The sequence below is a fragment of the Psittacula echo genome (assembly GCF_963264785.1).
Source record: "Psittacula echo genome assembly, chromosome: 7".
In the NCBI taxonomy this organism is placed as follows: Eukaryota; Metazoa; Chordata; class Aves; order Psittaciformes; family Psittacidae; genus Psittacula; species Psittacula echo.
This window is the reverse complement of record NC_137740.1, coordinates 10,855,850-10,880,928: the sequence shown is the minus strand read 5'-3', so window position 1 is coordinate 10,880,928 and position 25,079 is coordinate 10,855,850. Positions and strand designations below refer to the sequence as shown.

Genomic DNA, 25,079 nt, shown 5'->3' with positions numbered 1-25,079 from the left:
CTACTACAGGCAGTTTTAACTTAAAGATTGACAGTTCTTGCTGGTTGTAAAACTGGAGCACTTCCCATAAAGCTGTTTTCATCTGTGAACGATCCCATTGAAATGACTTGCCTGCAGAACTGCACCGCAGCTTTAGGATTCATGTAACTGCTACTCAGCAACGTGATTTCATTAGCGAGCTTTTCCAACAGAACAGAAGCTGCTAATTTTCTGTATTCAGAATAACACCATTTCTGTAAATAAAAATTCAAGCCCTGGGGTTTCTTCTTAGGAAAATTTACTCTTGGACTTCATGTAAACATGACTTTGATTTAATGTATTTTGCCTGTAGGGGAATAGACTGTTAGGAATTCCCTGTGGTTCTAATCTGTTTTAATTTAAACTGTAGCTGGGAGCACTGCAGATTTCTCTGATCCACGAGCTCGCAGTAATAGCAATGAAGGCCCAGACTTTACCACTCCAAAAGCCATCAGCGATTTGGCAGTGCGGCGGGCACGACACAGGTTGCTCTCTGGGGAATCAGGGGAGAAACGTACCTCAAGACCTATCAATAAAGTGATTAAATCAGCATCCGCTACTGCCTTGTCTCTCCTGATTCCCTCAGGTAAGGAATGCCTCGCGTGAGGCATTGTCAGAATCTGCAAGCACTGAACAAAAGGTGTGCAGACAGAGCCTCCCCATTTGCTCTTCTGGAATAATGCCCTCGCTGGCAGGAGGGGAGAGATCTAACTTTTACAATCGGTTTAATATTTACTACTCAGCAGGATAATGAGTACTGCTTTGCCACAAACAGGAGCCTTGTGTGTGTGGTCTGACTGCAGCTTCTGCAAATGGCAACTGGGCCTTATTCTCTCCCTACTTTTGTTTAAATTGGCTCCTAGCTGGTCTCTAGACAATGGTGCAGCAAGGAGGTGTAGAGACATGGAACAATTTTAACCGTCAAAGTACTATTTTTGGGGGGGCACATGCTAACTACAGCGCTGTGTGGGAACTGAAGGTGTCTGGTGCATTCATGCACCAGGAAGTTTCAGTAATTCCAGGTAACTTGTTTGAGATTAAGTGTTTAAGAATTCAATGGTGTGAGTGTCTCACAAAGTGAGTCATTGCTGAATAGCTCACCTTGTTGGCCTAGCTCTGTCTCCAAGCAGAGGCAGATCTTGACAATTCCTCATGTCAGATGGTAAATTCTAGTGAGCCCAACCATGCCAAGCCATGACAGACCGGTTCAGCGGGAGGCTGTCCCCACAAGGACTTTGTCCCTTTTTCCAGAGGATAAGGACCATGCTGTATTTCCAGGGCTGTACCTGTTCCTGCCTAGTTGGGAAGAGGGAATTACAGCTTGTCCATGAGCACCAACCCAGCAGAACCTGCTGGCAGAGCAGTGCCTTGCCCTCTCAGATGGGGAGCTGAAGGCAGATATGCAACTGCTTCTTGGCACTGTCATGGTGATGCACATTACAGTTCTTGTGGTTTGGGCATTGGTTGCTTTTCAAACTACGAACTCCCTCATGAAAATCTCTAAAATGTGTATTTAATCACCCAGTAAAGGTTCCTTCAGAGCTGCTGTCGTCTGCCAGGTAAATACGTGCTGGGCAATTCAGCAGGTGTTTCTTAATGGATTAGAGATTATCTTTTACAGCTGCATTTAGTATTCCTGCTCTTTGGGTTTATTTTACTGATGTTGACCAGCTTCCCTTTAAAACAAGAGTTCTGTATTTGCTTTGTATTTTTCAAAGTGGATGTTGTTCCACGAGCAAGCAGGGTCAGATAGTTTAGCTGATAGCCCGGCTGTTCAGTTGGGAAACACACTCTAAAAATGCACTTGGGGTGTTTTTTCAGTAACAGAGTCCCTGCAGTAGCTAATTTTTTAGAGCAGTGAGTTTAAAACACTGTCAAAACTACCTGGATGTGGTTGTTGTCTGACTGCCTACTGATTTTTTGTGCGAATACTAACTGATTTTGGTTCATCTCAGCACCAACATGTAACTTGCACCAAGATCTAGAGGCTACCTGATCTTTTGGAGAAGGATAATACGTCATAACCTTGAAAAGGGGGTGTTCCAGGATTGTGCCTAGAGCAAATGTTTATGATGGGTTGTAAATCCCTGAAAGAGAGGTAAACACTGTGACCCAACCGTAAGCCTAGGCAAGCAGTGCTGTTGTATTAAATACACACCTCCAAATGTGCTTTTTGGGAACACTGTTGATTTTCATATTTCAAAGCATGAATTAGTTGAAGCTGCAGGCAGACCCAGCTCTGGTGAAGACCAGCAGCTTTAAGAGCATTGGGAGAGGTGTTTTCTTAGCTGTTCTCTAACAAGAATTTTCTCTCTTTTGGAGGCTTGCATTCCTAATTTTTGCCCACCTTTGTGTCATCACTGTAGATCACCACACGTGTTCTCCATTGGCCAGTCCAATGTCACCTCATTCTCTATCCTCCAACCCATCTTCGAGGGACTCCTCACCCAGCCGCGACTTTTCTCCTGCTATTGCAAACCTGAAACCACCAATCATCATCCATCGGGCTGGAAAGAAATACGGTTTCACTCTCCGTGCCATTCGCGTCTATATGGGTGACAGTGATATCTACACTGTGCATCACATGGTCTGGGTATGTCTCTGCTTTTCTAAAAGGAGTACCCCCAGGGCCAGAAATGCTTTTAGCCAGGGGTGTGGGATTTATCTTTGTAAGTTGTATTTTGACACCCTATTTTCTTTCTGGGGTGGGAGAAACCCTTCCAAAATAAATAATAACTTTGGATTTTACCTGTATCGGTTTTCAAGCCCATCACAGCACCACAGCAACCTTTCTTTCCTTCTTTCTTCCCTGGTAACATGAATCCACCTTCTTTCACCTGTGGCATATACTTTAAAGCATGTTTCTGTGTACATACCCTTTTTCTCTTAATTGGGGTTGTTGCATGAGGGCTACTCATAGCTGATTTATTCACACCTATGTTGGTGATTATAGTCAGCTTCTGATCACTTTGGTCCACTGGGTTTTCCAAGCAGTCACTTGGAATTGATTACAAGCCTTAAAGCATCACTGTTGCTATGTTGATTGCCTAGGGATTCAGCTCTTGGCTTAGTGTTGTGCTGTGCTGAAAGGTCTGGTTTCCATGTCCGTATCTCTTCCTTCCCATTGAGGCTGGTACTTAATTTCTGTGTTCCTTTTTTGTTAACCTGTATGACTTCTAGGAAGGATCCATTCCCCAAAGCAGTGTTGTTTATATTGTGTAGTTAGGGAGAATGGAGTCAGGGTAGAGGTTATTCATTTTTCTTCTTGTATCTCTGTGTTTGTTAGACAATTTGGACTTCATATGCTTTGATCATTATTTAACACTCATTCTTACCTAGAAAATAATTGAAGCTGCATTTTTCCCTTGCTTCTCTCTGCTTTCCTTGAAAAATGCTGAGTTTACCAAGATACTGATTTGTAGTCTTTCTGGGTAGAGGGAGAGTTGTAGTATTCTCAAGCATATCTGTCTCCTCACTGTAAAGAAGGCTTACCCTTCTGAACAGCGATGGGGAAAGGCAGTGTGTTCATGGGGGAAAAGATACGATGTTGAATAGGCTAATAAAGGAGGGAGAGTGGAAAAAGAAGCGCTGTTTGGGATGAGATGAAATCCCTGAACACCTGACACAGAGTCTTATTTAAAAGACTGTTGGCTGCCTTGGGTTCCAGCATGTCCATGGAAGGATGCTGGATTTGAGATGGCAGAGGAATTGAAAAAGATTGAATGCTTGTCTGGATATCAAGAGTATCTAGTTAATGTTCCCGAGTGCTGAAAATTTTTGGAAGTGTGTTAAGCGTTTTCTTTGGGAGGAGCTGGTCGCTTGGTCAGCTTAACCATCCTGGATGGATGGACTGAGAGAAGACTGGCAGGGTGCTGGGGAAGGAGTGGAAGAGCGCAGATTTTTGTGCTTGGTTGTGCCAATCTGTGGTTTCTTTCACCCTTCTTTGAAGCAGCTGGTGCTGGCTGCAGCAGAGATGAGATGAATGGACTTTGAGTCTGATCTGGTCAGCAGTCTTGTACATTCCTTTTCTCAAATCAGTCATCCCCTTCTTGTTGCCAGCACGTGGAGGAAGGGGGCCCAGCACATGAAGCAGGTCTGCGTGAAGGGGATCTAATAACCCACGTCAATGGGGAGCCGGTCAATGGACTGGTGCACACAGAAGTGGTGGAGCTGATTCTGAAGGTAGGGACTCAGCACTGTTATATCTTGGAAAAGATGATCCAGCTTGTTTAAAACATTATAGGTATCTAATTGGCATTGTCTGAAATGCAAGTATGGACATAGCACCTCCTGGTATTTAGAAGCAGCTTTGTAATGGTTGGTGTTAAAATTATCCATTTAAATGACTTGTGTTTTGATACCTGCTCTGAGCTGTATCCATTTGCAGAAATAAAACCCAGAGGTTTGGACTGTTGCAAAAGGCAGAAGTCTTCAGGATTGCAAATAGAGGAGCAATAAAAATTATTTTATAAGGATTAATTTTTTCTTTTTTTTTTTTTTCCTTTTCTTTTTAAGATGAGACAAGCCAGGCTCTGGGTTGCAGATTCAGCATGATAGATGCCTGATATGCTCACATCTGCCATCAGCCAGAGCACTGGGAATAGGCTTGGTGACAGAATATCACTTTGTTCAAGTTTCCGAGTATTACAAGTATTAAATTGAAGCAGTTGGGATCTCAATGGGAGAGGTCAGATGCTGTGTTCTGTCTGCTCTGGGAAGCTTTACCTACCAGCTGGGGTCTGAGCTAATCATTTGTGAAAGCCTGACTAAAGAGGGCTCTCTCAGCAATTCCTTAATAAATGATAGCTGGAAATGCAAAGGGGAAAATGGAGTTTGACAGAGGATTACAAAATGGCAGGCAGCAATAAACTAGCAGCCTACCTGCTTAGCCTGCAGATCTGGTTCAAACAGCAATGTTTTAAGCGATGCCTCTGTGTCTTGTTTCTGACAGAGTGGAAATAAAGTGTCCATCTCCACCACACCATTTGAGAACACATCCATCAAAGTTGGTCCAGCCCGAAAAGCCAGCTACAAATCCAAGATGGCTCGTAGGAACAAGAAGAGCAAAACTAAGGATGGTCAGGAAAGGTTTGTTTTGTTGTTTCTCCTTGAAACGTAATGTAAGAGAGCCAACATAATGTAAGAGAGATCTTGTCAAATCAATTTTCAGATAATATATATCAGCAGATACATCTTTCAGTTCTTTTTGTTTTCTTTTTCTCTTTAACTGTCCCGTAAAATTGACTGAAGTGGGCCAATAAAGGTAAATAAATCATTTGGGCTTGTAAACAACTTCTGAATGCTCTTCCACAGTAAGAAGAAGAGTTCTTTGCTGAGGAAGATCACTAAACAAGCATCACTGCTTCACACCAGCCGGAGTTTATCTTCACTAAACCGTTCTCTGTCTTCTGGAGAAAGCGTGCCTGGCTCTCCAACTCACAACCTGTCTCCTCGGTCGCCAACACAGAGTTACAGATCCACTCCTGAGTCTGTGCACTCAGGTAAAGAAAGAAACAAAGCAAACCAAACCCGAAACATCCCCACAGACAGATAAACCTTGGAGAAGATTTGTGCTTATTGATTAATTTTTGAAGTAAAATACACGGCAGCAGGTATTAGGTCTGTTTGTGAAGTGAAACAACAGCTGTGATGTCGATTACCTTAAGGGTGGATGTATTCTTTTTCATTGATTCACTTAAAAATGAAAATCCATACATCCTTTTAGGAATGCATTTGCTGTACTACAGCATTCTTTCACCATCCCTTCACTTTGAAGCAGATGTCTATTGTAAGTTGCAGTGTTTTTGTAGCCGTTTGACACATTTTCTGTATTAGTTCAGAGAAAAGGAATCAAAACAATGTGGCAAAATCGTATTTGAAAATTGAATCAGCTGATGGAATAAAGAGATTTGTGTCTTGAGAATAGCAATGGAACACTTGGTTTATCTGCTTGGAGGAAATCTTTCAGGAGAAACGTTCTGGTAGCAGAGTGTTTCTTACTGTATCCTGGCGTTGTGTGGCAATGATGGGATTTTTCCATCAGAAGCCATGCAGTATTACCTTGTAATATTGCAGCAGTGCTTTGTGGTAATGTGGCATTTTGTCTTGATTTTGCATGTCTTATTTTCAATAACTTGTTTCAGTGGTCAGATATATATGAATGTTCTTACTCCTTTTTTTTTCCTCTCTCCTCTCTTTTAAGTTGGTGGCAATTCTTCCCAGAGCAGCTCTCCCAGTTCCAGCGTTCCCAATTCTCCAGCCAGCTCTGGACACATCCGCCCCAGCTCTCTGCATGGACTAGCACCAAAGCTTCAGAGGCAGTACAGATCTCCGAGGCGTAAATCTGCAGGAAACATCCCTCTGTCACCACTAGCTCACACTCCATCACCAACCCCGCAGTCCACATCGCCGCAGCGCTCCCCATCTCCTTTACCAGGACACTCGGTTGGCAGCTCCAGTATTATTCAGTCTTTTCCAGTAAAGCTGCACTCCTCTCCACCACTGGTGAGGCAGATTTCTCGCCCCAAAAGTGCTGAGCCCCCTAGGTCTCCTTTGCTAAAGAGAGTTCAGTCAGCCGAGAAGCTGGCTGCCTCGCTCTCCTCTTCTGAGAAGAAGCTGGCTTCCTCACGTAAGCATAGCTTGGATATCTCGCACTCTGAATTTAAGAAGGAGATGCTACAGAGGGATCCTAGCCTCCAGAGCTTACAAGAATCTGCGAATGAAACAACAGGCGGCAAACTTGGGCTAGCGGAAAAAGGGATGTTGCAGAAGCCGAGTTCACGGAAGTTGGGTGCTATCCGACAGGACAGGGTGGAGAGGAGGGAGTCTCTGCAAAAGCAGGAGGCCATCAGGGAAGTGGATTCTTCTGAAGATGAAACGGATGATGGTTCAGAAGATAGTCAGGATGGGAGAAGACTCGACAAGCCCCCTGACAGCGGAGACCAAGGCTCGGATTCTTTTAATGAGGATAATAAGTTTTCGTCTAAATTGGAAAGCAAGGATAGTATTGAAGATGATGCCTTTCTACCTGAAGACCCAAAAGGTACAGAAGATTTGCAGAAGGGAAATAATCAACAAGCCAAGCCTGTTTCAGAGCCACTGCAAATCAGTGTGCAGCCTTCCCCATCAGGGATCCTCCCAAGAACTTCTCCACAAAAATCAGCTGACTCAGAAAAGCCATTACTAAGATCAGAAACAACTGCAAAGGAACAAAAATCGCCAGAAAACAAAACTTCTGAGTGTTTTGGTCCAAAAGACAAACCTTCTGAAGCAATCAAAGGCCTAGGGAGAACTACAAGTACTCAGAAACCAGTAGATCGGACAGAACGTATACAGTGCCCATCTATCAAACTCCTGGAACTTGAAGAAGGTGACTCTTCAGGGGCCTCACGTAGTAAGCTTGACCAGAAAGACCCTTTGCTAACAGAAAGCAGCCAGAAAAAACAGGACTCTAAACCTCTGCTGGCACTTCCTTCATGGTGCACGGCAAACGTGAGCACTCCTCCCTCGGTAAGCGCTGTGGATCACAGTGAGAAGGATTGCAGGGAGACCCTTCAGCCTGCAGAACAGCACAGCCCCTCATTTCTGTCTCCTAGAAGCCCGAGTGAGGTGTCTCAAAAAAGTCCTTGTGCTGAAAAGCAGCCCAGCTCGTCCCTGGCAGAGAGTGCTCCAACCGCCAGCAAAACCAGCCCAGCAGGTCCTGTATCCTCCACGCTCCTCATCCCCGGTGCTATCGAAAGAGCTCTCTCCGTGTCTCAGTTAGTGCCGCTAGCTCAGAGTGTGTTGGGCCCTTTGAAGCTCAGTATGTCTGGTTCTGGAGAGGTGGAAAAGAGAAAGGATTTCCCCCATTTGGGTGCCTCCTGTAAAGAAGAGAGGGATTTGAAACAAAAAAGACAGGAAACTTCACAAGCAGGAGCGTGTCAAGAGAAGGCCAAACTATCTAGCACAGACAGTCTGACTGCAAGGAGCGGATCCTGCGCAGAGTCGTTACACTCAGCCAAGCCCTGGGAGGCAACGTGTCCTGTGGTGACAAAAAAGGAAGCAACTTTTTGCAGTGCTGAAGCACCTGAAGTGTTGGGAGGTAGCTGCAAAATCACTCCATCGAAAGAGCTGTCTCATGCTCTTGGACAAGCAGCTCTGAGAGCCTCTTCTCTGCCAGATGGCAGCACGAGGCCCTCAAAGGAAGGGACTTTGGCGCAAGCGAAAAGCAAAGAGGTTGGAAACCAGTTAAAAATACAAGACTTTCCCCTGTCACATGATGATGCTGTAAAGAAAACATAGCAGCATCCCTGGTACTAGTGGACTGGAGCATTCTACATTCAAAATAGAGACTGCATGTTTGAATTTTGTAATATACACTAATATAAAATAGAACTTGTGTACATCTATTTTTGGGAGGGTTTTTTTCATACTGTTTTTTGTGTTTTTTCATCCTTGCTATTCTATTTTTGTACACAGTAATGCTTGCCGTTTGAGGTCTCTTTAGAACAGGGTATCTTTAAAGCAGGGCTTAAGAAACTGTTTGTTTTATTTTATTTACTTTTTCCCCTTCCAGACTATTTTATTTTGCCTGAGTTTAGGGCCTGTTGTGCTCTTCCCTCTAATCCCACATTTATTTGAGATCCCAAAAGATCTGAGTACAAAAAAAGGCAGCTTACTTTTAAATTTCTGCCTTTCAATTTTCTCTTTAAAATGCCATTGAAATTCGCAAATTCCAGGTTTGTTCTTTGAATTTACAATCTGATATCCTTGGACAAGGAGAAGAAACTACTCTCGTCTGCAAGTTATTCTGGAGCTACAAAACCCTCTTCGGTGCAAGTGAGAGCTCTTTGTCACTGTGTGCATCACAGTCCTTAGAGAGATCCTAGAGTCCTTAGAGAGTCCACAGAGAGATCTGTGTCTGCTCTTTAAACCCAATAAAAGTAGTTTTCAATGGAATTACCCAAAAGAGAAATCTCCAATCCGAAAGCTGTTTGGGGGGGGATTGTTTTTACTTATCATTTATGAGACACTTGGCAACTTTTCCCTCTGTTTTTATAATTTTAGTGACGTTTTCTCTGGCTTCAATTCACAACTTGCCCTGCCTCAGAATAAATGACCCCAGGAAAGGGGTGCCTTGTAGGTTGGTTTTAAAGTAGAGAACTCTGTAGCTGCATGTTCTCCAGTATGTGTCAGGCAAAGTTACCTCGATGATAAATGGCCTTTGGAGACTTTTCCTTCTCTTGGTGAGTCTAAATAAGTAGGGATTTTAAGGTGTTCCTTAACATTTCTGAATTGGGGCTTGGGAAACTTGCTGAGTTTTCCATATCTGCCCGTTTTAAAAACAAAAGAATCCTATGAAGAGTTCGGATTGCTCGAGTTCTGTGGACAAGCTGCAAGCAGACTTCAAAACATGTGATATTTTAAGATTTCAGCTTTGATAGCTAGATCATTTCCACTGCTGAGGTCACTTTCCATTAAGAAAATTACTCTCTGCTCTTAGGTTTAGACATTGCTTTGCTTTAAGTGTGACCAACTCTGGATAACAGTGCTCTTTGCTGGGGATTAGATCAATAATCATACACCAATAAACGTGTCGAGTGGTGATACCTATAGCACTGTAAAGCCATTTCTTCATCCAGTTAAAGGTTCCTCTCAATGAACACTCCCATCATTTGTCCCAGATTGTGCTCAGCTTTTATTCTAGTCTTGTCTGAGTGTATCTCCCTGTGGATCACCCGCAGGGTCTAGTATCCTGCTCACTGGCTTATGCTGTTAGAAGCAGAATGACTGTGCAACGGTATTTCAAGCTAAAACCTGCCTCTGTTGGTCTGATTCCATGACACCGCTGCCTTCTTCAGTGTCTTGGCTTTTTGTGAACTTGAAGTTTTGATTTGCTTTCCCCTGAGTGCAAATATGTTTTTATATAGGAATATATTTCCTCCAACTCTTTCAACTTGATTTCAGCTCAATCCACAAATCACAAAAGTCTCTGGAATCTCACCCTGCTTCTTTCTGTAGAACTATTGTTTCCCCCCTCGCCCCATTATATACTTGATTTTGGCTGCTTGGATTTCATTTCTGGACCAAGTTTTGGTTTGGGCTTTTCTTTTTTAACATGTTTAAAAGAGTGTTTACTCTGTGTGTCTGTGTGAACATGTATGGTGTTGTTAATACACTAACCAAAGCCTCAACGCTCCCAGATAACACGTCAATAAATCTTGCCGTGACGGTATTGAGAGCGGAGCCTGCTGTGCTGTCTCTTTGCTCTTTTCCCTGGAAGTCATAGCCTACTCGTATACACTTGGTTTGCAGTAATAATCACAATATTTCCACTGCCTAGTCAGGGTCCTGGCTGTCTCCGGCCTCTCAAAGCACTCTTGTGGATGAGCATCATTCTGTAGCATCATTCTGTGCTGATTCGGAGCAATGGCAAGTAAGGAACAGGCTTGGCAGGATCTGGTGCTTACCTGGCTTGTTTTCAGCCTGGTGGCTTGATCTGCTTGAACAATTGCTGAGAAACAAGGTCTGATGGGCAGTGCAGTACAGGGTAGAATGGACAGGAGTAGTGAGAAATTGATTCAGCATCCTGAGTCTGTGGTAATTATGAAGACAAGTCTCAAGCTTATGTCCTGAGAGCACCTAACCTCGGCGAGGTTGGAGGTCTCTGTGTGTGAATCAGTAAGCCCAGAGTTGTGTGATGACATGGTCTGACCTGGCTGCTCTCTGGTTGCAGGTCCCCTCTTCCTTCTCCTTGCAGTGACACAGCTTCTCCTGTGAGCATCCACAAAGGGCTCTGCATTTTAAGAACCTAATGGGAAAACCACCCACTGCTCCTAGGAGAGAGGGCTGGATAACCTGGCTCATCCCATGAGGGATGACGGTCTGAAGGTACCAGCTGTATTAACTGCTGATTCCCTCCCTTTGCAGGTGGTGGTTCCAATGCTGAATGCAGTTATCCTTTCTTATACATAAAAAGAGGAGTTGGAAACCTTGCTGTGTCACAGCTTTTGCTGCTGTTGCCTGAACTGGCCCAAGAAGAGGTGAGGTGTGTGTTTAGTCACCTCTTTTGTAGCTACGGTACAGAAAGTGATGGGTGCAATTTAAAAACCCACGGGTTTTTGCAAGCCAAAGCCAAACAGCACTGCCAGGAGAGCATCCTAGTGAAGCCACATATCCCCTGCTCCTGGTCAGTCCTGCAGTTCCCCTTGGTGTGCCAGGTTCCACCTTCTGTCAAACTTACATGGAGCACCTTGGCAAAAAGTCACTTTCTATTAGATTCTGATAATAAACCAGGTAGATACACCAAGACTTACTCCTTGCTCTGCTAAGAAGTGCTTAAACACCTCAAATAAGCTTGTAAAAGATGTTGGGTGGGAACGAGATGTTGGAAAAGCTGAGTGAGATGAGTGAGGATGTGTTCCCCAGGGCAGGATCGGACCCGTGGTACCCGAGCAAAGCATTCAGCAAGACAAGAACTTGGCCTCTGTAGATAACCCTCAGACAGGCGGGAGGTAGAAGTTATGTTTGGTGTGCCTGGTGAATGAGCCGTGTGTGTAACCATCCCAATACGCTGCTTTCCTGCTTCGTTTCCCGCTTCCCTTCTGTCGGCTTGGCTCTCCTGCTCCTCATGTGTGCTGGGGTGACAGCATCAAAGCTGGCTCTAGCCCCTGCAGCTCCTCTCTGCTCCTTCATCCAGACACCACATTCCTGCCCCGTGCCTCATTTCAGTGTTATTTTTCCCTTTGTCTCTTACTGTTGTGAACTAAGAGAAACGGATGATATTTATTGTAAATATTAGACTTTAGCATTGTAACGGCCACTCCTGGGTCCGGATGTCAGAGGCCTTTGGCTGCTAATGTGCTAAAGAGCGCTTGCTGGGAAAGGGGTAGGAGTGACCAGTGGTTTTGGTTGCCACACTTGCATTAAGGTGTGATTTGGAGTATTTTAACTATTATTATTTCTTTGTTCGGAAGAGGGCAGGATAAAGTCTTTCTCTGGTTTTCTCTTACTGGATGTGAAGGATAATTCTGTACTTCTAGTAGAAGACTGGACAGAAGTGTGTGTTTCCCTTGTGTTCGATGACCATATCCAGGTGGCTGGGAGAGCACCTCCTGAGCTGGGCTCCGCCAAGCTGTGTCACTCAGCACTTAGCTAGATAAGAGGAAGTGTGGAATTTCTGTGTTTTTAGAAACTTGAACAATTGCCACATAATAGCGGTGCAATAATTTTTATTCATGTTGTACCTGCATGTTGGTGTTCAAATCCTCCTCCAAAATAAAGAATTTGGGGGTTTTTTGGGTTTTTTTTACATAAATTCATACTCGTGTCTGTCTCTTGTTGGGTTTCCCCTCGATCTCCTGCAGTGCTGGAGGTGCCTTCAGCATCAACTGGCTGTTGAATGGGGCAGAGAACAGCCTATGGGGTGTCTGGATGTGGGAGGTATTGAAGTAAATCTGCCAGGCTGTTTGGGATTTTGTGCTTCAGATGTATGGATAAACCAGAGCTTTCCCCTCTGAAACTCAAGCCCAAATTTACCATCCCAGAAGGCCAATCGTATCTTGGGCTGCATCCAAAGGAGCGTGATGAGCAGATTGAGGGAGGTGATGTTGCTGCTCTACTCCGCTCTGGTGAGACCCCATCTGCAGTCCTGCATCCAGCTCTGGGGCCACCAACACAGGAAAGGCTTGGATCTGTTGGAGGAGGTCCAGAGGAGGCCACAGAAATGATCAGAGGAATGGAGCATCTCTCCTATGAGGAAAGGCTGAGAGAGAATTGGGGTTGTTCAGCCTGGAGAAGAGAAGACTCTAGGGAGACCTTATCACAGCTTTTCAGTACTTAAAGGGGGCCTGTAAGAAAGATGGGGAGAGACTTCAGCAGAGCCTGTTGTGACAGGACAAGAGGTGATGGGTTTAAACTAAAAGAGGAGATTCAGGCACAGCTACCGGTTGGGCAGAGAACAGATTCAGAGCAGCCCTGTGAAGAAGGACTTAGGAGTGTTGGTTGATGAGAAAATGAACATGAGCTGGCAGTGTGCGCTCGCAGCCCAGAAAGCCAACCGTATCCTGGGCTGCATCAAGAGGAGCGTGACCAGCAGGTCGAAGGAGGTGATCCTGCCCCTCTACTCTGCTCTCGTGAGACCTCACTTGGAGCATTGTGTGCAGTTCTGGTGTCCTCAACATCAAAAGGACATGGAGCTGTTGGAGCAAGTCCAGAGGAGGCCACAAGGATGATAAAGGGGACTGGAGCACCTCCCGTATGAAGACAGGCTGAGAAAGTTGGGGCTGTTCAGCCTGGAGAAGAGAAGGCTGCGTGGAGACCTCATAGCAGCCTTCCAGTATCTGAAGGGGGCCTACAAGGATGCTGGGGAGGGACTCTTCATCAGGGACTGTAGTGACAGGACAAGGGGTAACGGGTTCAAACTTAAACAGGGGAAGTTTAGATTGGATATAAGGAAGAAATCCTTTACTGTAAGGGTGGTGAGGCACTGGAATGGGTTGCCCAGGGAGGCTGTGAATGCTCCATCCCTGGAGGTGTTAAAACCAGGTTGGACAGAGCCTTGGGTGGCATGGTTTAGTGTGAGGTGTCCCTGCCCATGGCAAGAGGTTGGAACTGGATGATCCTAAGATCCTTTCCAACCCTAACGATTCTATGATTCTATGTGAGGAAGAAATTCTCTACAATGAGGGTGGTAAAACACTGGCACCAGCTGCCCAGAGAGCTGGTGGATGTGCCACCCATGGAGACATTCAGGGCAAGGCTGGATGTGGTCCTGGGCAACCTGATCTGGTTGAAGCTGTCCCTGCTTATTGCAGGGGGCTGGATTAGATGGGCTTTGAAGGTCCCTTCCAGCCCAAACTGTTCTGTGGTACTCCACTGTGACCAGTAGTGTCCTGTGTCCCTGCTAATGTGGGGTCCTGATGGTCAGCCCTGACTAAAGGGGTAAAAACATAACAAGACATGAAACTTAGCTGAGCCACAGAAGAAAGCAGTGAGATGGAGGATGTGACTGACCACAGCTGAACGCAATAGCTGATGGGTGTATGAATTATGTGCACACAACAACATCTAAAGGGCAGCAGCTGCCAGTGGCACAGGTACGGCTTTGGCTCTGATTAGCCAGGCATCACAAGGCAGCAGGAGCTACACAGCCCCAGTGTGTAGCCAGCTGTTAGGCTGTCTTGATAATACACCCCACAAACCTTTCCAGAAACAGCCCTTTGCTGTTAACATCTGCAGGTGTGCGCTCTCACATGGAAAAGCCTTCAAAGGCTTATTCCTGTCCTTGGAAACAAAGAGCTGGGGAGACGCTCATGTCTGAGGGGATTGGACTCAGCCTCATCTGCTGCTGATGCTCAAAATATCCCTTGTCTCCGTGCTCCGGAGGAGCTGCCGAGCACCAGGGATGAAGCAGAGCTCCATCCACGGGAGATCTGCAGTGCTCTGCCCGCAGCCTCCCGCCGCACTGCTGGTCGTCATTGCTGACGTTGGCTCATAGAGGCACAGCGCAACGCTCCTGCCCACATGGAGAGGGATGCGCGGCGCGGAGGGATGGGAGCGGGGACCGCGCAGCCAAAGGATGCTGCTGTTACGTCTCCTGCTGCCTTAAGCAAAACGGCCTTTCTATGGCACAGCTCAGTTCCTGTGGTCACCGATGGGTTCAGTGCAGGGACCTGGTGCAGAGCAAGGGTTGGCTGTGCCCCACTGACTGAGTCCATTGACAGGGGGAGCCAGGAGCATCGCTCTGGTCCTGCTCCTTAGGCACAATCAGAGATGTGGCAACAAGAGCTTTTCAAATTACATCTTCATGGGAACATCGCAATGTTCTCCTTGTTAGCGCTGGCTAAAGTTTACTGGCTGGGGTTTAATTCGGGTTAAGTTTAAAGTCCGCAGCCCTCCCATAGATGTTCCCCCAGTCAGAAGTAAACTGCTCTTAATTCGCAGCGGTTTATTCTTCCAGAGGATTAAGCTGCAACAAATAAGGGACATTTTCCCCCTGGCTGATGACACGCACATGGGCAGCTCAGTGTGCTTCAGCGCTGAGATTTGAGTCCTTCCCCCACGATCAGAGCACGCGAGCCAGATCCTGGGAGAAATCCCACTGCCCACAGCCAGGCTGCCTGCAGTTTACCTGGGATTTCAGACAGGAATTAGGGGGAAAGCCAAAGCGATCCACACAGGTGCTTGGCTGCTGCTGTTGAGAGCATTTCCCAAATAGAAACCACAGCTGGAATTGCTGTTGGATGCACTAAATGGTGACACGACCCCATCAAAACCTGGCATCAGCAGTGCTTGCTGTGCCCTGTGAGCAGGGGGAATTGAGGCTTGTCATCAGTGAAAAGCATTTTCCCCCTTTTTGGGGCCTTCTAATAATAATAATAATAGATGGTGTGTGGTGCAGGAGGGCTGCCCTTGGCAGGGGGAGAAGGTCATCCCATGGGAGGTTTTGCAGCAGCATCCATCAGGGTCAGGCTGAGCAAGGGGCAGGTCCCTGAAGCAGGGAGGATTTGTTCTATGCTGGTGAACTGGGTGATGCTCCTGTGAGTTCACAGCTCTGATTTCACATGGGTTCAGGTGAGATCAGGCTGGCTCAGGCAGTTTCCCCACAGCCAGGCTGCCAGAACACCACCACCTATGAGTTCAGACCCCAGCCCAGGCGCTGGGTGCAGTTAAGAGAGGTGCTGGGTTGCATATTGTCCCAGGGATGTCACATCCGTCACCCTGGACTTGTCATTCCCACTTGGACATATTCAGCTCACCACGGTTAAAACCATCCTAAAGCCCTATTAAACCCCATTGTTTCCCTTCCATCCAGAGACCCCTGGAGTGGGAACATGGTGCTAATTGCTCAGGGTATTTACCATGGCTGATGGCTCCTCCATCCCTCCTGCTGCCAGTCCTCAGGGACATGAGGGTCCCTGTCTGTGAGATGGCCCATTCCCAGCTGGGAAATCCTGATTAGAGGGGGCAAACCAAGAGGTTTTGGTGCGGCACAGGGATGCTGCAAGCCCCAGGGGGGACATCCAGCCAGACACAGCAAGGAATGGGACTGAAGATGAACCTGGGCATCTCATGTGCCGTCACCCTGAGTGTCCCTGCCTGCTCCTGGTGCAGAGCTGCGACATGCACCGAGTGCTGGCACTGAGATTTGGGGTGATGTGCTGATGTCCCCACAGGGTTTAACCCATTGTGTCTGGCTCTGCTTGTGCAGCCCCACTCTCCTTGACCATGGGAGCCCCTGGGGCTGGCCCACAGCCCCCCCCCCTCCATCCTACCCCCATCATGTGCCACTGGGCTTTATGTTTTAAACACTGATTAGGGCTGACCTCATATTTCAGAGCTTACTTCATAGTCACTAATGAGGGATTAGGAATGTTAAGCTAATTAGCAATCAGCAAATGAGGCCTCAGTCAGGCTTCTCAGCCTGACATGCTGTCAATGAACGAGTTATTTGATGATCGTTGTAAACCCGCTCAAACAGACTGGCTAATTCTGATGGGCAGCAGGGAACCGGGGCAAGCCGCAGCCGAGGCCATGGGAGCCCATGGCCCTGAATGGCCCTGGGCACTCTCCTCAGGCTTGAGAACACAGGAAACCTGCCCCTGGAGTCAAGGGATTTAAATAAACCAACAAATTGGGGGTTTTCCCCAGCTGAGATTTACGGAATGATGGAGTTTGACCTGCCCAGCCTCGCTGTCCTGGGACATGCACCTAAGGAGGAATTTGGCCACCCCTGGATGCTGCTCAGCTCCATTGTGGTCAGGAATCCCATGGGCTTGGAGCTGGTGATGAGCCTGCGGGACATGTTAGTTCTTGGCTCATGGGCAGGGGTTGCAGCTGCAGTTTGTGATGCTGCCCCATAACAGACCCCCTCCAGCTTCATCCAGGGGGAATAGAGATGGGAGCTGATGGGAATTGGGCTGGCAGGGAGGTACAAGGAAGATGCTTGTTCTTTATCACCTCTTTGTGTTAGTGCTGATCCAGGAGGGCACAAGGGCTTGGGGGGGGGGTGGTTCCTGGGCTCTGTCCTGCTGTTCCTCCACTGGTTTCAGTGTATTTAAACCCTAAGGAGGTCCAGCTCCACACCTGATGACAGCTCATGGGGACAGGTGGCTCAGCCATGTGCCAGGGACACACTTCTGCTGTGCTGAGGGCAGTGGGGGAATGAGGGAAGGGGAATGAGGGATGTGAAGGGGACTGGTGGCGTTGCCGCTAGGTCAGTGCTACCACGGAGGGATGGGTCTTCAAGGACTTTGTGCTGGGTGATGCCAAAATGGGCTGTTTGCAACCCTGGATATGGGGGTCAGGGTGGTGGCAAGGGCCTGTCGATGGATCTGGGGCAGGAACCGGGCAGAGATGCTCCCATTGCTCATCAAACCCCATTTTCCTGCTTTTCTGGGGGAAAATCCAGCTTCCTCCTCCTTTGCAGCCAGTGTGGGCAGAGGTCTCCTTCCCACAGGGGCTCAGCACCGGCCAGGACACGGGGCCGTGGTCCTCCCCTGCCCCTCCATCCCTCAGTGGGCAGCACCAGCCAGGGATGGATCCATCCCCCCCTTCTCCGTGCGCCACCCCAGCCTGGCAGCCTGAGAGCTAAAAATAAGCGAAGCACAGGGGATAACCGCGCTCCTAAATATATCCCTGCTTTAATTAGCGCCAGGCGACTGCCTCCCAGTCACGTCCGTCTGCCCGCTAATCCCGGCTGAGCTGTGCCCGCGTCAGAGGGCTCCCCCGAGCAGCCTTCCCCAGCTCCGGCCGCGCAGCATCCGCAGCACCGGGTGTGTTACTCACGCTGACCGTAACCAGGGCTGATGGGCATGGCCTGGGGTGGAGGGCAGCGTGATGCGCTGGTTAAATTGGTGCAGCGCTGAGGCATTGGTCCTCCCGGTCTTGAGATGTGTAAGAGGTGTGGGGTGATGTGTGCCGGGGGACAGGAGCACCGCCGAGCTGCTACATCTTCCTGTGCACCGTGTCCCTCCTTCCCTTCCCCTCTCTGGTCTGAAATACCTGCAAGTGTCCTTGCACCTCTCTGGTAATGGGGTGTTCTCCCACGCCGGTTCCCGGGATGCTCCTATGTGCAAGGCTGCCATTGAGCTCGATGGGGTCAGCCTGGGAGAGCATCCTGCTCCCACAGATCTCATCTGGGAGTATCCCTGGCTCTTCTTGGTGCTCCCCTGGGGAGCCTACAACCTGGAGAGGGACATTTTACAAGGTCCTGTAGTGACAGGACAAGGGGGAATGGCTTTAAAGTGACACACAGTAGATTTAAATTAGACATGAGGAATAATTCTTCCCTGTGAGGGTGCTGAGGCGCTGGCACAGGGTGCCCAGAGAAGCTGTGGCTGCCCCATCCCTGGCAGTGTTCAAGGCCAGGTTGGACGGGGCTTGGAGCAACCTGCTCTAGTGGAAGGTGTTCCTGCCCATGGCGGGGGTTGGAACTGGGTGAGCTTTAAGGTCCCTTCCAACCCAAACCAGTCCAGGATTCTATGATTCTATGGATATTTAACCCATTGTAGGCTTCACCAAGCTCTCTGGTCCTTCAGTGGCAAGTGGCTGAAAGCCTGAGTTGCACCACGGATCCTGCTGCTGGTTTTAGCATCCTCCTCTTACATTTCTAATACATACAGATATAAACATGCATATTTCTGGTCTGCCCCTTTGCGAGGGCAGTGTGTGCCAGCAGGCAAGGATGCAGGGAAGGATGAGCTAAACCCAGGGGCCTGGTGGCTGCAAACTCCTCTCAGGTCAGCATCCAGCTCCCTCCCCTTTGCTAAGAAGCCAGATTCCCCCCAAGCTGGCTCCTGGGATGCTCTGCGCACAGCACAGTGCGGGGGCAGCATCCCAGAGGGATCTCCCTTTGGATCCTTCGAAGTGCCTGGCCAAGCCGCCCCCACTGCTGGCAGTGAGGACACCGGTCTCGCCGGGCTGGGAATGAGCCTGGGCTTTGCGGTGGCAACCCCTGCTAATCCCGGAGGAGAAGGTCTCTGGGAAAGGTGCTGCCCTCCGAGGTCACCGGCAGCAGAAGGCTGCGTTCCCAGTTAAACGGGCCTGGCTCCCTGCCTTTAATCTCCCAGCCTGAGCCGGTGCCTTGGGACCGAGCCAGAAGCCAACCCTCTAAGCTGGCTCTTTTCTGCAGCATCTGTCTTCCCAATGGGCTCCTGAGCTCTGGAACCGGATCCTGACACCTCAGGCACAACCCATGGGATCTGCACATCTTCTCCGGCTCCCTTCCTCAGTTTCCCTTCAGCAGTGAAGTCCTGGTGGGATGCTGTGCTCTGGATCTCCCTGCTTTGCTGGATGTAGGATGCTCCCCACGGGCTGCTGGACTGGCTGGGGAAGGGAGCAGTGCTGGAGGGGAGGGAGGCACAGCCCCACATCTGCTGCAGATGTTTGCTGGTGGAACATGCAGCACCCCGCAGCACTGACTTGGTGTCAGCTGTCCGTGGTGGTGTGGGGCTGGGACTGGCTGTGGGGCTCTGCAGGAACCACTTTGCCAAGAGGAAAGTTTTCCACACAGAATGTAAAATTCCATGTTTTCCTTTCTTCCAAGGGAAAACCTTGTGTGGTGAGAAACTGGGGTGCTTGGATTCTCCTGCGCAGGAGGGGAAAAGCATCAAAATGAGCCCTATGCTGTTAGCTAGTTAGAATCCCTAACCCTTCCCAGGGCTGGGTGCTGTGACCAGCCCTTGTCCCAGCTCCAGGTGCTGCCTACGACCTGGGAACCAGTGCTTGCCCCTGCCTGAGGAGTAACACCCAGGGCTCCTATGCTGCCTGTAGCCCACACTGTGCCCTCCTGTGGTTTTGGGTCCAGATCATGGATGGCAGCTGCCAAAAAGGTTGTGCTGATCCCAGTGTCTCTCCAGAGTTCCTGGGATGGCTTTAGGGGAGAGCTGCCTCAGCCCAAGCCTTTCCCTGTTACTGCTGGGGGAGAGAAGGAAGAAGAGAGACAGCTCTGTAAGGAGTGGGGCTGGGGCTCTGCCTTTCTCCCAACAGGGAAGGGATGGATCCAGTGCCCTGAAAAGATGGATGTTGCAGGAGCTCACAAATCAAAACTGCAGGAGCAGCATTCCCGGGAGGAGGCAGCTTCCAGGGGTTGCCATCCACGTGCAGCATGGTCCTGGTGCAGGCCTGGAGCTGAGCTGCTGCTGGGGCTTCACCCCGTGCTCCAGCACCGCCCGACCCGGCCCCCTCCCAGCACCTTTCCCTGACCCTCGGCTGGGACCTGAGGCAGGACCTCGCTCCCTGCCCTGGCTCCCGCTCACCTGCAGGCTCCGCCGGCGATGCTGGAACAGCTCCAATCGGTCCCCACGAGCAAACCCGACCGGAACGGGCGCCTTCTTCAAACGGGGCGGCAGCAAAAGCCCATTTCCTGCCCGTCCCCATCCTCCGGCAGCCGCGGCTGCTCTGTTGGAGCTGGAAAGGAAGAGATCAGAATGGGCTTGTAAGGGTCTCCAGCCCCAGGTTCACTGCTGTTGCATCCCAAGCTGCTCCCCAGCGAGTTTAAAGGCAAATGGGTTTCTGTTACCTCGCTCCTGTTCTCACCTGTCAGTATAGAAGCTGATGCAGGTGCTGGATGCTCGTTAATTTTGGAGCTGTCATTAATTAGGGTTGTGGGTGCCATTGGATTTGCCTGACTGGGGATGCATGCTCCCATGGTGGTGGGGGATGCTCCTCCGGGGTGGAGGGACCACACTGCTACCCAGCACTGCCCCTTTCCCTGTTTCTCCACTAAAAAGATGAGGATATTAAGGGGACAAGGAAGGGAACAGGGCTGATGGTGCCCAGCGCCACGTTCCCCCCCGCCCCTTTATGTCCATGCTTCATGCTTCCTGGTTGCGTTAGCCGTGAAGTGCTTTGGGCCAGGACTTCCTCCTCTTGACTCTTTCCCAGGTCTTCGGCTGGATGTGAAGCCACACAGCAGAAAGCTGTGGGGCCATGGGAAGGAAAACTTCACTTCGGGATGTAAGCCTTGAAACACAAGGAAATGGTGTTGGAGCAGCCCTGTGGAGCAGCCAAGCCCCTGCCCTGCCTGCACCGTGCTCCTGGACCAGGCTTGGGGGTGGGTACAGGCAGCTCACCCAGCTGTTTTGCAGCTGGATGGAGACCCCGCTTTTCCTCTTCCCCAGGAAAGATAACAGAACTGGGATGGCTCCTTGTTCTGCCTGCTGGGGCCATCCTGCGCAGGGAAAGGACATGCATACGCACATGCAGACATACCCAGAATTCAGGGCACTCTGGCCCATCCTGCCGCAAATCCTGCTTCCTGTCCTGTGGACGGGTCAAGGAATGAACACCAGAACTTTTAGGGCAGGCACTGCACTGTGGATACAGGGTGACGATGCTCCTTTGTGTTCTGCTCCCTGGATGGGACATCTGCTGCTCAGGGAGAGGGGAATGAGCCCCAGATATGTTAAGGCTCATGGGGAGGGATGCAGGGATGTGCCTGAGGATGCTTAGGGAGGTAATGGCAGAGCCAAAAATGCCCTGTGGCACCTGCAGCCCTCTCCCATGTCCCACCACCTCAGGGCTGCTGCAGCCTCCTGGTCCATGGCTCAGCTGGGACCCATGGCATTTCCCAGTGTGAGGACAAGTGATGTATTCCCATCCAGGGAATACCCACCCCTCCTCCCAGCCAGCTGGCGAGGTGCATCCTCCATGTCCTATGCTTCATAGGTGCCAACCTATCGCTTGTCAGGGGGAAAAGCCCCATTCCCCAGCATGGGGCTGGCTCTCACAGGCTGCTGTGGTTTGGGGCTCCCTGATGCTGTTCCCACTGTTGGTGGTGGAGGGGCACCTGCTTCCCTTCCCCAGCCACTGCCAATGGCACAGCAGGGTCTCAACTGGATCCCTGTGCCAGGAAGGGGGGGACACCCTTTTGCATCCACAGGTGCTCCCCTGGGAAGCAAAGTGCTGCAGGAGCAGCAGGGCACGGGTTTGGCCGACGTCCCCATGTGCAGTGGGTGATGGATTCCAGACAGCCCAGGGCACGCAGGCCTCACTCAGTGGCAGAGGGTCCTGTCCAGAGGCAACATCCATCAGAAGGTGGCTGCAGCAGGGCTGGGAGGAGGAGGAGGATGAGGAGGAGGAAGAGAAGGAACAGGAAAAGGAGGGGGTAGATTTAATCCCAGGGCAGTGGTGACCACGCAGGGCTGGCTCCATTTCTCCATCCCACCCATCTCCTCCAATCCCTGCACTGGAGGCTGGAGGCAGCGAAAGCGTGTTTCCTGCTGCCTAAAAATACCTGGGATGTGGGCAGCGGGCAGGAAGGGATGGCCTGCCTGCCCTGGTGGGGAGTCACACATAACCCATGCTGTGTCCATGCATGGGCTTGTGGGGACCATCCCTAGTGCTGCAGGAGGGGAGAGCCTGGAGCGGGGCATGGCTTCAGCGGGGTGGGGGGGGGCATCCTCTCCCTCTGTATCTGGGGTATGAGAGTGGACTTTAGACAGAGATGTCTGAATGACATTTAAAACGTTTAAAAGAGACATAAAAACTGGATGGAAATCCATCAGGTTTGGGGCTGGCAAGGAGGAATCCGCCTGTCCTCATCATCTGGGGGGTCTGGAAGGTCTCCTGAGTGTGCAAGCTCCCAGCGCCTCTGGAAGGGGCATGGTTTGGGAAGAAGCCATAGAGCTGTTTGGGTTTCCCACCCTGAGTAAGGCTGGGATTTACCAGATGGGCTCAGAAACCAACCTCTGAGCTGAAAATGATGGTGATGGACACCTTAGCTTGCAGCGAGCCCCCAGGGAAGGGATTTCTCTCCCTTGGGTGCAGAGGAGGGGTGCTGCATCCTCAGAGGGGCTGTGGGACTCACAAACCGTGATGCTGCAGCCAAAATCCTTGCAGCAGGGGCAGATGAAGCTGGGGTTTGATGGGTGAAGGGGCTGTGCAACACTGGAGCCATCCATCACTGGAGCCATGCATCGCTGGAGCCATGCGTCACCTGTACCTTACTCCCAGCAAGAGGTTTTCCTTCCCAGAGCAGCAAAAAATGTCTCCTGGAAGCTATAAACACAAAAATCATGCCTTGAAGCAGGATGAAAAGAACCAAGAGCAACAGAGAAAAGGAAAGAAAAACCCCAACAACCTGCCCCGTGCCCGGGATCAAAGCAAGGTGCTGTTTGGAAGCCCTTGCACAGAAATACTCCCGGTTTCCTTGGCCAAGCACTGCCATGAAAAGCTGCTTTGTTCTGGGGCCTCAGCCTCCTGTTTCTCCATGAGGAATTCCAGGGGCAGGGGACAAGTGCCGGGGACCAGCCCAGCTCTGACTCAGCGGCAGAGCTTTGATGGGTGCCCGGGGCAGGGTGAGGAATCACTGCTGCTCCTCTCCCTGGCCACCCGCCCGCCCGCCCTCCTCCGAGGGCAGGTATGAGCTATCCAGAGCTATTTATTCCACGAATGATGTGCATCCAAGTGCCCTTACATTCCTGCTCACCTCCTCTTCCGCCCGGATTCCTGTCTTCTCCACACCTCTTCCCAAACTTTAGGCCAAAGTTACACTTTTTGTTTTTCTTCCCTTTTTTTTAGCTATTTCTGTGGTCCTGGCCTATTTCATAAGATGCGCCTGGAATTTCCCCCCAACATCTGCTTCTCAGTGGGGAGGGCTCATCTTCTCTGCAGGGCTGGGGACAGCGAGGTTTGGCCAAAGTTCTCTTTGCCAGAGTTAAGGAGAAGTGGGGCTTCTACATCCCCTCGGTCTCAAATCTCCAGGATCCCACATCTCCAGGTCCTGCATCCTGAGGTTCCACATCCCCAGCTCTCACCCTGAGGGTCTGAGGCTGACTTCAGTCCCTTTAACTCTGAAGTGCCTCACATCAGGCCAGTTTAAATCCCTCCCAGGTCTCAGACATGGTCACACTGACTGGTTTTGATGGATCTGATGTGGGCTGGGAAGGGTGGCTTTGGCCGAAGCCCAGCCCTGGAAGCTCGGCCAGGTTCAGCGCATGGGGAAAGCTGCCCAGAACAGGCCTGCCCTGTGCAGAAATGGGAACCTGTGCTGCTGATGAAAAGTGCTTTCTTCGGGTAGGATGTTTGTGTTTCCTTTGGCAGAGCGGCTGCGGGAGCACTCACAGCACCTGCGCCGGGCCGGCTGGCTCTGCTCCCGGTGCACCCATCCAGCCCCTTCCCTTGAAAGTGGGAAGAAAGGGGAAAGGGTTGGGAAGCGCTCCAGTGCTGGTTCTGCTTGAAGCGGGCTTGTGGCTGGTGAGTGCCTTGTCTGGGCAAAGACCTGTGGCAGCAACCTGAAAAGCTGGGATCTCTCCATGCATGCTTCTCTCCAGAGAAGCCCATGCAGGAGCCCAAGGAGAGGCTTATCTGCCAATTGGGATGAAGGGGCACATGCTCCATCTGGGACTTGCTTTTGCTGACCCCTGGGCCGCTGTGACAGTTAATGCTCCTCTTCCTGCTCCTTATCCCCCTTCTGGGAACTGGCCCCTGGATTGCTCTGGTTTGCATCAGGGCTGGGAAGTGAAGCCAGCTGGGCCTGAGGCATGGGGCTGGAGGCTGCCTGCCCTCCTCCTCCTCCCTCTCTGCTCCAAGGCTGGGAGAATGGCTTGAGTTTGGCAGGGATGGGGAAGGGAAATGGCTCTGCAGCCTTTTGTCCCCTTCTCCACCATGTTCTCTGCTCCAAGGAGCACAAAGACGTCATGCAAAGGGTGCCACAGCAGCTTATCCCCCACCCATCGCTTCTCCACAAAGTCAATTTGATTTCCCCAAGGAGAATATTTTGTCATTAGAAAGTGAAGATCTGGTGAAAATTCAGGGAGAAAACAGTAGCCAGTGAAGTGCTTTATCTCAGTCAGGGCGAGACCTCATTCTTCAAACCTCTCTGGTTCTATCTCTTTTGGGATTCTATCAGTAGAGAAAGGCTAACACTGGTGTGAGACTGTGCCTGTTGAAACAAAGTCGTTGTGCTGGGTTTTTTCCCCTTAAAAGCATTGTCCAGAGTCAGATTTTGTATTTTATCCTTCTGTTCCAATTTGGATGAAACCTGGTGAGTGAGATGACGAGATTTCCCCTGAAACAGGGATGCTGAATCCATGGCCAACCCTAATTCACCAATTTACTTGAAAGCTGCTGGCCCCTGC

The 25,079-nt window shown here is 50.0% G+C and overlaps 1 protein-coding gene across 5 annotated transcripts in view; it reads left to right on the top strand.

Moving 5' to 3' along the window:
- The window catches only part of MAST2 (microtubule associated serine/threonine kinase 2), a 192,412-nt gene extending 183,327 nt beyond the window's left edge, over positions 1–9,085 (top strand). For 3 of the 5 annotated variants that reach the window (XM_080623790.1, XM_080623789.1, XM_080623793.1), the window contains 6 exons: positions 389–604; positions 2,385–2,611; positions 4,078–4,200; positions 4,970–5,106; positions 5,332–5,519; positions 6,221–9,085. In XM_080623790.1, coding sequence (XP_080479916.1) covers positions 389–604; positions 2,385–2,611; positions 4,078–4,200; positions 4,970–5,106; positions 5,332–5,519; positions 6,221–8,298 — 2,969 coding nt within the window. In that variant the 3' untranslated portion in view covers positions 8,299–9,085. The remainder of the gene's footprint in view (positions 1–388; positions 605–2,384; positions 2,612–4,077; positions 4,201–4,969; positions 5,107–5,331; positions 5,520–6,220) is intronic. The other 2 variants (XM_080623792.1, XM_080623791.1) reach the window with 2 other exon arrangements.
- The last annotated feature ends 15,994 nt before the right edge of the window (positions 9,086–25,079 follow it).